The sequence below is a fragment of the Limulus polyphemus genome, unplaced genomic scaffold, assembly GCF_000517525.1.
Source record: "Limulus polyphemus unplaced genomic scaffold, Limulus_polyphemus-2.1.2 Scaffold3333, whole genome shotgun sequence".
In the NCBI taxonomy this organism is placed as follows: domain Eukaryota; kingdom Metazoa; phylum Arthropoda; class Merostomata; order Xiphosura; family Limulidae; genus Limulus; species Limulus polyphemus.
The window spans coordinates 85,184-98,499 of record NW_013668943.1 but is presented as its reverse complement, the minus strand read 5'-3'; the positions used below and the strand labels follow the sequence as shown (position 1 = coordinate 98,499).

Genomic DNA, 13,316 nt, shown 5'->3' with positions numbered 1-13,316 from the left:
TGACATTTGAAACAGGTGAGGTGAGGAGTAGATGTACAGGAAAGATTTCTGAGAAAGTATCTGAAAAACTCAATAGGCTGCAGCTAGGGAGTCCACCACTGGACAAAATGGGAGAGCAGAGCTCCCACTGGACCAGAAAAACAAAGAAGTGGCTCCAGAAAGAAATTGCTTTGAGACTTTATTCAGGGCAAAAACCAAGTTGAGAAGAGATGATTGCTGAAGAGCTCAAGGTGCCAATGTATATAAAATAACAGTAAAAAAACACACCACAAAGGTGCAAGACAGAGGTCCTGCAAAGTAAATTGAGGGAGTCAAAAGCAGGAAGTATGGTAACTTGACCAAGTGCATCCCAGAAACAAAAAAACCAAAGTAAATGGAAGAAAACTGAGGGCAAGGTGAAAGACAGGTATGTGGAAATTGCCCCAGTAAAGATGATAGGGTCATAATGGAAAGCCTCCAAATGAAGTTGAAGCATAAGAATGAAGAAAGAAGTTGGGTAAGAGATGAAGACAAGTAGATCGAGAGAAAGAGAAGGAAGGAAAAAGAGGAGATCCCAAGCTGAAAGAGGATCATGCAGTGAGGGAGAATGATATTCAGAAAAAAATTACTGGAGAAAGAGAAAACAAAAGACATATCTGTAAAATCCAAGCAGTGAAGGGCAAAAATGAGAATACCTGATCCTTGTCGTGAAGAGGGAACTGGAAGAAAAAACAGGCAATGAAAACAACAGTGGTGAAACACTTACAAGATGGGGCAGGCTCAGGAATCCTGGACCCAAGATCAGAATGGAACCAACTATGTGGTGCATAATAGCAGTAATATCCACGACAATCAGTGTGTCTCCAGTTGTCATTACAGTATTAGACGACTCTTGTGAAGGAGTGTTAAAAAAACCTTGGGAAATGTCAGAAACATGGGAACATGAATGTATAATCTGGTTAATCCACAAAACTGATGTTGTGGTGGTTCTTATTTTTCTTTACATATTCTTGTTATTAGTTGGAAAGAAAATAAGTCAGGTATATTGACTTTGCATAGGTCTAATGATGACCTTGAACAGTACTGGACAAAACTCTTATGTTGGATTAAACAACAAAACATATCCCAAAAGTGCAAAGTCTATTAAAAATCAAACTGAAGATAACTTGATTGAAAGTTGTACATGATAAGTTTAAAAACTAGCATCATTATTTCATATTAACAAGAAAATTATGGAAGGAAATAATAATGAAAGGTTAAAACAATAAACACAAAAATTCCAGTAAATCTTAAAGGGGGGAAAAAAATTTAAGGCAAACAGTGCTGAGGAAAGAATGAGCTTATGTTCAAATGCTTGTGTTCATGGGAATTATTGCACATGAAGATGAAAAATGAATCGTCTTCCTACTGGTGGAGATCTCTAGCATCTGCATCATTGTAATGATTCTTTAGGTGTATCAATATTGAAAAAGCAATTCCCCTACTGATTATTAGCTGCTTACTCATGAATCAATTATAATAAAAGATAACACAGAAACCATGGAAGGGTATTGTTTCTTTAATATTCAAATCTCATTTGGAACTTGCCATCATTTCTAGAAAAGTGAAAATACATTAAAATAATCAATTGTATAACAAGAAAAGAAAGAAATGGTACATTCAAATCTACATACACAATATTTAGTTTTTTCTCAAAGAATAAATTCAAGTTAACAAATCAAGTTAAACTAAATATACGTATAAATTTATGCTGAGAACTGCAATACATATATTCCTGTACTGGGCTATCTGCTGTGTCTACTGCAGGAATCAAACCCCAGATTTTAACACTGCAAGTCCATGAACTTTTTGCTGCCCTACCATGGGGACAACAAACAATTAAAGAGAATGTTACAATAGATTCTTATAAATAATTTAATGTTGTAAGATCTTTAATTTCTTAAAAGATTAAAACTTTAATAGAATATCATGATATAGTGTCTTGAATTCTGGATATCATGCGCTTGCTGTAAAATGTTCTGTAGTCATCAGGCAACTGTTTTAATGTCTTTAAAGCTTTCTCCAAGAATGTAAGTGCAGTAGCAGCAGGATGGGGATCCTTGTTTCCATATGGATCTTTCTTGTCATACATATTCTCTTCCAGGTGACGCCAAAAGACATTTACTGCTACACCAAACTCAAGGGAGGTCATATTGTGTAGCCAAAGAGCTATGATACACACAAAAGGACAGTACAGAATAAACAAATTCAACACTAACATTTTATATGCTGGTTGTTTGATAATTTTTTATAACTTACATTGAAAGACTTGTCTCTGTAAGTTTCCCATAAAAAAGTATGTATTGTTTATTTAAGACAAATCTAAGGTGTGTCTTTTCAAAAGAAAATGGAATACATTCTTATAGCTACTGAATTTAGGTGTTTTCAAAGTTTTTATAGGGAAAATAAAACGTTTGATAGTTGTTTTAAAACATCAAATACATAATAAATAATGTACTGTATTAAAATCTCTAATAAATGTTATTTAGAACAACCTAAACTGTTAAATCTAATTAGAGGGTATTATACATTATTACCTTCACAAAAAATAGTAATTGTTCCATAGCCAATGGTGTCATCTGGTTGTTGATGCATAACAAAATTCATACATGTTAAACATAAATTCATTCTTGTCTACATAGAAATTGCATGTTACTGCTGCTAGAAACCATCTTATATAATGTAGATAAATAATAAACCCAATCAGCTGTGGTGGCATTAACCTAGAGCTTTTGTAATTGCATGGTAAGTGGTGACACTGTTGTTATGGTAATCAAATTCTTTGATCATAACTTAATTCTATGAAATTTAGTCATTGGGAGTGAAAACATTTGCTTGCTTGTTGTACAATAGAATAAATATGTATTTATTAGAACACTTTTAGGAAAGAAAATGTACAACAGTTCTCTTTGTCTCTTCAATGATTCTTATATTAATTTATTCTGTGAGTATGGCATGGAAGGGATTTTACAGTTGTTATTTCATGAAACCTTTTACAGAGCATATTATAAGGCTTATATTTTTATTACCAATTTTAAAAGTTTAACTAATGTGAATGAAAATTAACCTTTACTTACTATATAACATGTAGAAACAGTTAAACACACAGAACACAAGGTTGAAGATAAGCCAATTATTGCATGATATTTGAATTACTGCTTAACATCTATTTGAAAGTACACTAAATCTTCCTCTTTATTTCCATTGACTAATCTATATTTTTACAGCATCTTCTGTTTTATTCCATTGTAGCCATTTTTTTAAGTTATGTAATAAAAATTTGCTGACATTTGATGTCTCAAATAAACCTAATTTATTCATTCTACTGCATAAATAAATATTAATTCTAAATCTCTGTTCTGCCTTTAGCCAAAATAAAATTCATAATTATCATAATTTTAGCTAAAACATTACATGATTCCTCACAGATGTGTTATGAAAAATAATAGTATTCCTTAAATATATGTTAAACATTTTTAATTCCACAGGTAAATGTCTTGAAAGAATGAAAATGTACAAGTGATGTACAGTTAACACATTCACTGCAGCTGTCATGTATGCAGGTCAGACTTTTTCCTCTGTAGACTGCAGTTGTGCTGTATTTGGGATTTCATTTCAAAATTTTCTGTGTGAACTGGTAGGGGGGTATTTATGAAAGTTAAGGCATTCTCCATTTACCCAAGCATCATTACCAAACAAAGGGTTAATCATTTTTTGTTTTTTTCTTGTCAGTACCCCTACAATGTCAAATCAGTCCATATACAGTGCTGTCGCAGTATATTATAAAAATATACTGACTTGTATACGTGGCAGCCTCAGTGAAATGGGTTAACAATATAGTATTTTTATACTATATAAATTTTTCTAAACATTATGCATCAAGTTACTTGTGGGCCAATTACTATTTGTTACAAATTTCCTAATAAGACACGAGTCCCACAAAAAATGTAAAAAATACTACCAGTATTACAATTAATCCCACCAATTACTGCTGGGATTCCCCACGTATTCTACATAGAAAATGAGTGATTTCACCTAATTTTGTGGTCACTTCTTTACTCTGAGTGTTGTGAGGGGCAAAAACATACACATACAGTTACTCAATATGATGCAATATGTGATCCTTACCAGATAAAGAAAGTAATAAAAACTGTATTCTATCTTATGTGTCATATTTATTTTTTAGTTTTTCTTTGGGCATAGACAGTTTCTTTTGAAAGTAAATTTTTTTTCTGCTTTTTGAACTTCAAAACTTCTAAGAGCTTTTTAATGTTTTAGTTGGAATATATATATATATTTCTTTATTTGAAATATACAGACTGAACAAGTACTTCTTGGTTTTAGAATACAATTAACTTTGTGTTAGTATAAAATTTTCCACTGAAGATGAACCAGAAAAGCTATAAAACCAATATGGTAAAAATAAATGTTTCTTTGTATACAATTAATGACTTTGATTGAAAGAGAATTAGGAATTGATATTTTATTCTTCATCATTAAATAAAATCCTTAACAAATTGTGTGTATATATAACAACTGGACAGTTTGGATTTTTCTCAAATTTATCTGACTGTCAACTTTTTTAACCATATTTAACTATCTAATGTTTATTTTACCTGGAATAAAAAGAATATCTCCAGAGTCCAGAGTACAGGTGTACTTAGTGGCCTTGATAAACTCTGGATATTTCTCAAGGTCTGGATTTTCAACATCAAGTACCTCAGATTTATCACCTAAAATTGCACACAAGACTACTTTTATGGTAAAAGGACACAAATTTAAAATCACAACTTAAAATGTACAAACAATTATTAATAAGCTTCCTAATACAGATTACTCACTGTTCATGAGTGAAGTGCTAATTAATTACTGGTTAGTCTTACTTCAATAGTTGAGAAATTAATAGAGTTAATAATTAAAGAACTTTTATAAGAGTGCTTAGACAAGCTTCATATTATCAAAAAAAAAGGATTATGTCTTCCAAAGTTGCCAACTTTCTTTGAAAATGTTACATTTAAACTGGACATGAGTAATGCAGTGGATATGTGTTCTTAGATTTTCAGAACCTTTTAAGATGCCACACAAGAGAATTCTTAGGAAAATTGTGTCTGTTTGGGCAGGATATAGCTAGTTAAATGGCTTGAGAATTGATAGGGCAGTAGAAGGAACATAGTTGTTATAATGGTGTGAATATACATTGGATTCATGTTAAAACAAGCAGTGTACCTCAGGGTTCTATGCTAGCTCTCATTTTCACAATTTTCATTAATGATGCTGATACTGGGAAGATCAGTAAGTCATGTAAATTTGTAAATAATGTCATATTAATCGGAGAGTGCTCTAGTAATACAAGAGTCATCTGGATTTTCTTCTTTACAGGTCATCAGAAACTAAATATGAAGAAATATGTAGTTGCTCTATCTCTGGTTATATCTTGCTTATAGTTCTCTATAAAATTGTTATTGCTCAAACAGACCATGATTTTTATGGCCTTCAATTTTCTTTTGTTATAAAGCTATCAAAGAGAAAATCAGACTCCTCCTGCCACACACACCTGTCACATCCTCTTTTTCACAATTAATTGATAGTTCTCTCTTACATTTCATTATATGTTACCTATAACCAATAGAAAGTCAAGGTTTTCATCTATCAAATTGTGTATTGTATAACATTGTGTTTTGAACAGATAACCGTCAATGTCACTCTGAGTAGCAATATCATTCCCATGGGAAAGTTAACGACTAGCTTGGATGAATTTCTAACGGCTCTTGTTGCATAGTTAGAAAGCCAGGAAAATTTTTAGAAGGTAAGTGAATTTGTCTACTTTTTGCATGTTATTAGTCTATATTCTTTGGTACATTATGTAATTAAATAAAAATTATTAAGTGCATTACTACAATTAGTATAAAACAATTAGGGTTAACTCTCTTAGATAATCGACAGCAAGAAAAAAGAAGATTAGTTCAGGATTTTATTTCTTGTTTATTCTTTATGTATAATTATAAAAGTAACTAAAAGGTAAAAAGAAGGATGCTTTTAGGTTAATTAAGATTAGATTAGGTAAAATAAATCATATTATTATAATAAAAATGTTTCACGAGAAACATGCATGAGCAGCTCGTGGGTAATGTAATTCGTTAGCGTAACACAAGCTGCACATTTCTCTAGTGATTTACAACTTATATTGGCACTGATAATAGTAACAAATGGTTCAGAGGGCAATAAATCAATAAAATTTAATTATAAATAGATGTATACTGTTAGGAACTTAGCGCTACTTAGGATAAACAAATGTAGTTTCATGTTACAATGTGAAGTCATTCTAGAAAGAAAAAGGGTAATTCAGATTTATTTCGATTTTTATTTTGGTGATTACGAGGTTGGTCGAATTGACTGACCCTGTTTTGTGATAGGGTAGAGAAAATAACATAGATAAACTATAAAGTTTTACTGAAAAAACATTTGAAATGCATTTAGGAGGTTTTAGGGATTACACAAAGGAAATTTGAGATTTTTGTGTTGAGGAAAAAGTATTTTTATTTTTAGCATGAAAATTACTTTGTACATGGACTATTCAAAATAAATACTCAATATATTCATGGATAAATCTTTATTTTATTAAAAATTCTTCGCTACAAAATATGATTTTTTGTATGTGAATGACATAATATTAACTGAAAGACTCAGAAAGTTTTTGGAGATTTACACACTATGCTGAAAGTTAGAAGTGTTAAATCTATAAAGAATTTAAATTAGTACAAAGAGGTCACTTAGTCGATCAAATTGACTGAGCTTGTGTTGAGAGAGTTAACAGAAAAATTTTGATATTCATTTCAGAAATTCTAGAGATTATGCAAGTGAAATGTGAGAACTGTAAGATGAAAATAGTATTTTTATACTTACCACAAAAATCACCTAGCAGGTGAACTATTCAGAGTCCGAATGCAAATAACATTAATAACAAATTTTTGTTAGAAATAGTAGAAAAAATCAAAATTAAATATTTTTCTGAAACTATTTACTTTTAGGAAAGCTCTTGTCAAATTTCAAATAATTTCATCCACTTGTTTTATTTTTGGAACATAATATGACAAGAGTGATGTTAACTACTACAATGTAAATAGCCAGAAATCATAGGGTTAATCAAAAGCATGCCTAATTTCAACATCTCCTGAGGTCATGTTAAGCTAAACTGTTTCCTAACCTTCTGTTTCATCAAGAGAATTTGAAGTTCCAAGATCATCTAGGTGTTTAGGACCAGTTTTCCATGAGATTGAAGAGGACACACAATAGATAGAAACTAATATCAAGACTTCTGACAGTTCAATTTACAATGTTTTTTTACTACCATGTTACCATTCAAATCATATGCCCATGCTAATTACATTATTACACCAATTTGCAGAAGTTGTTGGGATAGTAATGATAAAACAGTTATTAGATCAGTACAATAGCATTGTGCATGCACATATTGTAGGATTTATCTCTGTGTGTGTGTGGGGGGGGGGGGCTATATTCCTTAAAATAAATATTCCCAGGTCAAATGCCTTTTGCCCCTTCTGACTTGGTACTTATGGTAATTAATAACATTTATAATTGTGCTAACATTTGCTGCTTCATTTCTTAAAGTTCAGAGCATTAAGGTTTTTTTCTGCAATTGTAGTGTAGTCAGCTGTATTAAATATTAAACATAATCATTGACAACCTTCAAGAAGTTTGCCATGTCCATATTTTACTCAGTAAAGTTGTAAACCATAGAAAAGAAAAAAAGAGCTGTTTTTCTTTTGGATCTTTATGTGCAAATTAAAAGATGCATGATTTGTCAGTCCAAAATAGTTCTGTTTGTGATGAGTAAACATGCAATGAGTATATAGTATCCTAAAAAACAAAGTAAACTAATGAGTTTAAGTCATTAGAATAAAGAAGTACCAAAGTTTCACAGAAATCAATCTCTGTTTGCTAAACTTTAAAAACAGCTAACCACAAAGGAATACATTGAAAAACCTTTATATTTGTTTTCATTCTTAGGATTGAAATATAAGTAAGTAGATTTTACATTAGAACCTAGTGTTTTGTAAAATGAATATGATCAGTAAGATGATGTAAAACTGTGTCAGTCCATGTTGTGGTATTCTGATATAATTTCTTTTAATATACCTGCTTTAACAGGATTTACATACATTTAGTATCTGCTAAAAACAATTTTGAGTAATTTTTTAATATTGGTAAATTAGATCTTAGCATTTACAGAAGTACATAGTTTTCATACAATTTTTTTGTCTCGTAGGATCTGAAACCTAGCAACATAGTAGTGAAATCTGACTGTACTCTGAAGATTTTGGACTTTGGTTTAGCTAGAACAGCAGGAACTACTTTTATGATGACACCTTATGTTGTGACACGGTATTATAGAGCTCCAGAAGTCATCCTAGGAATGGGGTATAAAGATAATGGTTGGTATATTGTAGTATTGGTATATAATGATTTTTCTTATAGGAAAGTACATGTCTTTATAGATGTGTGCTTCATTAAAATAGAAAAATCATTTTTCTGACATTTTTAGATGTCAGTTTTATATAATAATAGATATATATCTGTATAGATAATTTTCACTAAAGTAGGTATATATTTTTTAAGTTCTGTTAGATAATTACAGTACACACAAAATACACTACCTCTTTAGATGCAGAACAGAAATTGTGGACTACTCACATGCAGGTCAAGAATGCTTTGATTTAAAGATGTTTTGATTGAGGAAGGAGTCACAAATAAATAATTATGCAAACTCTGATAGTAGAGTAGCATGGGTATGATTTAGTATATGTTAAGAATTATTGTTTGAAAATGCTCTAAGTCTCAAACTAAATTAGTTTGATTCTGAACAAACCATAATTTATTATTCTATGATGAACTAGAAATGTTTATTTTTGATAGAATGCAAACTATCAAATTTTGATTTCTTGCTGTTTAAGACTCGTAACATATTGGTATTTATATTGAATAAATTGACATTTACAGCTTTAAATTTTATTGCTAGTTGTAGCTATTTTATTGGAACCTTAACCAAGCAAGAGAAATGAAACAAAATTCTGGAAGCTCCTAATAAAGAACAGAATTTAATATAGTATATATATACATGCTCTGTTTTCTAATTAAACCTCTGACAGAAAGAATGAAACTTGAAGTAAAAAACAAAATTTACCATAGTGAATGTAAATGTAATTTATTTAATGAAAACCTGGAGCAGTTTTTTTCATTGTTTCACATTTTAAGTTGAGCCTTATCCAAATAGTTATTACCTTTATTTCTTTGAGATGATATACATATAGGCTTAGTGTTTTATTGATGTTCAGTTTAAAAATCCATGATATTTAATTGCATTTAAACAGTGAATTCCTATATATTTTCTTCAAGATAAAATACTTAATGATATATACCAAAGTTTTTTTTTTCTAATATGTTATTGTTGTTAACTTATCAGCAACAAGAACTAGAGATTATTGGTATTCCAAAATGGACTTACCTCTACTCACACAAAAGCAGTCTTGATTGTTGTCTTCCCTCTAAGGATTGCTAAATGAATTTTTAGTAATCAGCGCACCAGTCTTTATACCCCACCAGTTTCATGCCTTTTCTAAACATCTACATATCATGTGACTATTCTCCACCAATAGTGTTGTGCCACCTATAACGGTGCAGCTAGCTCCCTCTGCAGTTTGTGCTCAATCCTCACATTCTCAATTGGCATGACATTAGTTTAGACGTTTAATGTTTCCGAGTGTGACTACAGTTTTTGATTGTTCTTTGTTACCATTTCTGATGAAGTTTATTCTACAATTTCTAATTTTCATGTATGATTTCATTTGTTTCCATGAGTTCTACATATTTTAGTATGCATTCGAGGTTTCCTGTGGCAGACAATGATATTAACGTGACTGGCAACAATGCACATGGCATGACTTCCCAGGACAAGGGGTCAACTATATCTGCTGAGGAAGTGCATGCCTTGGTTTGCAGGGAGTTTCTGAGGAAGAAGACATTCATTGAGTTGCTACTTTGGTCTTCTTTTTCAGGCACCTTCTCCCAATTGCCTGACCTTCACGTCTTTCACTTGAGGAAGACTTGTTCTTCTCCTTCTTTCTTCCTGTAGCTTCAAGTTCTCCCAGGAGATTTGTGGTAAGTTTCACAACAGGTTGATATACCCATGGTAGGTCTGGTTTTGATGCCCTTTGCATGACTTTGCCCTCTTTACACACGGGATACTTACGTATTTCACGTCATCAGTATTCGAATTTTGGTAAGTTAGATACTTAGGTGTACTTTGTGATGTTACTTTAGTTTAATTGTATGTTAGATATTGATTATAACTTTGTAATTTTGGTAAATTTACTCTTTATGCATGTTTGTTAATTTTATGTATTTTGTTAGTTCGTTATCAATATGTACTTTCCTTAGGTATGTTTCAATTGTGTGTTTGTTAGGTATTTTAACTACTTGTAACATCTAATTCGTTTTTCTGTTTGTGTCATCTCTTCTCTTCATTGTTAACTATGTGCCTTTTCATCAGTATGTAAATTAATTCAGTCCCTTTGTAGTTTAGGTTATTTTCGATGTATGGTAAATTAGTTATTGCTTATTCAGGTGTTTTCTACGTAATTTTCATCCGTTTGCTTGTACATTTTTAGTACGTATTTTGTGGACTACATACATTGAAATGTATGTAGTAGATTATTAACTTGGTATGTTTTGATAGCTTATATCTTACTTATCATTACTACTAGTAACATATAATTCATTGTTATATTTGTATTTTTTTAACGTAGTTGTTAACTACGTGCATTCTCATCCCCATTTATGTCAGTTTCAGAATTCATTACATGTCCTTTGTCGTCTTGGTTAATTTTGTGGAATGATATGTTACATATTTAATATTTATATGTTTTCTTGGTAATTTTTGTCTATTCACAAGTTTGTTTTTAAATAAAATTAATCAAATGAGACATCAACGTTTTTTACTTCACAATATTTTATTTGTAAAGTTTGAAAATAAACCATGATGTACACATGAAGTTCCTTATAAACCTATGTACATGTATAATTATCATGTTTTTACAATGGCACCATCTATAAACAACAACGATTTCCAAAAATGTACTTCCATGTCTCCTGGGCTTAAATCTCTGTTTATACACATTTTGTTTTTAACAATTTCTGTTGATTTTCTTATGTTTAGTTAATCTTTTCCCTTTACCTGTTTGAGTATTTTTACATTAATCCAGTCAATTTTGTGTAGAATTCACCACACTCCTCCAAATTCGATTCACCCTTTTTTAATTTATCCACTGCATTTTGATGTTCTTTTGTTCTAAATTTTAAGTTCCTACTTGTCTGTCCAATACAACTTAGACCACAAATACATGAAACTTTATACATACCACATTTATCCCTTGATTCAGTTTTATCTTTCGAACCATTATATGACTTAATTTTAATTGAGGAGTAAATGTTACTTAGCAATTCATATTTTGCCTTAACACATTACCTATTTTTATTGACCATGGTGAAACATAGTGTAAAAATATTTTATCTCTACCTTCCTTTTTTTTTGGTTATCTGCAATTCAGTACATCCAGAAATTTGAAGTTCATTACGAAATTTACTATACATCCTATCTATGATTTTAGGTTGATACCCTCTTTCAATTGCTACTTGTTTTAAATGTGTTAATCCTAACATTAAATCCTCATCATTTGAGGAGACATTAATTGCCCTATAAACAAAAGACAAAAATGAGGACATTTTTTGTGACCATGGGTGACATGATCTTACGTGCGGCAACACGGTAACTGAGAATGGTGTCCTGTAGACAGAAAGCCCCTCTATCTTTTTTACTTAAAATTTAAAAAGTTTAAACAATCCTCATCCTCATCTTCTAAAGTGAATTGTATAGTAGGGCTGATAGGAATCCAGATGCCTCTGGAACTCAATTAATGTATCATTACTATAATGCTAATTATACACATACATTGGTTTATAAGAAACTTCATGTGTACTTCATGGTTTATTCTCCTGAAAATGGAGAAATTATTTCCACTGAAACATGTAGAGTTTTTAAAATTTTTACTTTTAACTTATTTTTTTTAAATTTTACAAGTAAATTGTTCAAGTAAAAAACATTGATGTCTCATTTGATTAATTTTATTTGATATTTTATGTATTAAGTTTGTTTTTAGTACATACATTGTCGACTGGGTATATTTAGGTTTTTTGTCCATTTCATATATATGTACTTTGTTAGTTGGGTATGTTTTGTTAGATTATATCTTCCATATCATTACTTCTAGTAACAAATAATTCTTTGTTCTCTTTGAATAATTTTTTTGTCATTGTTAAGTATGTACCTTCTCATCCTCATTTATGTCAGTATAAGACTTAATTCTGTGTTCTTGTTGGCTAGGTTACTTTATTTGGTACCTTAGATATTGCTTAGTATTGTGTTTTATTTTGTAATTTCTGTCAGTTGACTTGTTCATTATTTTTACATTCTTTGTGGACTAGAAAAATGTTGATACTTTGCCTATTTAATGTTTGTCAGTCCTTTGTTTACTGGATATGTTTCGATGGTTGGTACGTTACATATCATTACTACTAGTAATATTTATTTATTGTTCTATCTGAATTTTTTCATGAGTGTTCACTTCAATTGTGCTCTCCCTTCTTAATTTTCATTCGGTGTAGTACTTAAAATCTTGCCTTGTTACTTCACTGATGTGTTTGTTTCTTTCTTGTTCATAGGGCTGAGCTTAGCTTTGGTTCCTTTTCCTGTGTTCATGATCCTAGACAGCTCTTTATGTTTTGTCCGGGAATACATACTTTTGCCAGACTAATTCACTCTATGAGTCTTGAATTATTCCATCTCTTGTTTGACTGGCTCCTGCTTGCTTCTTCTTATTCTCAGTCCAGAGTCCACACTCCTCTTCTGATGACAAAAGGAAAGTCCATTCTTTTGGGGGGATTCTTCTTTCCAACCTCATTCAGACCGAGCCTTCTCCTGGAAGATATGAAACAAAATATTTTTATTATGTTTTATATATACATTTGAATCACTGTAATTTATCAAGCTTAATAACAGTACTATTTACAACAACAATTATTACAAATAGTTACCACAAACAAAGTTTTATAAACAAAAATTTCACTAAATTACAAACAACATAAAATATTCTTTCTAGTTCAGAGTGTCCTTGATATCCAGCTAGTTAACTTGAAGTCGATGTACGTAAAATTGCCGTAAAGCT

General features: G+C 30.8%; 1 protein-coding gene across 3 annotated transcripts in view; it reads right to left on the bottom strand.

Annotated features, from left to right (window-relative positions):
* Positions 1-1,521: 1,521 nt before the first annotated feature.
* Positions 1,522-13,316, bottom strand: part of LOC106469166 (tRNA wybutosine-synthesizing protein 5-like) — a 25,201-nt gene continuing 13,406 nt past the window's right edge. For all 3 annotated transcript variants that reach the window (XM_013929631.2, XM_022397603.1, XM_022397604.1), the window contains 2 exons: positions 4,635-4,751; positions 1,522-2,187 (listed from right to left, as the gene is read on the bottom strand). In XM_013929631.2, coding sequence (XP_013785085.1) covers positions 1,946-2,187; positions 4,635-4,751 — 359 coding nt within the window. In that variant the 3' untranslated portion in view covers positions 1,522-1,945. The remainder of the gene's footprint in view (positions 2,188-4,634; positions 4,752-13,316) is intronic.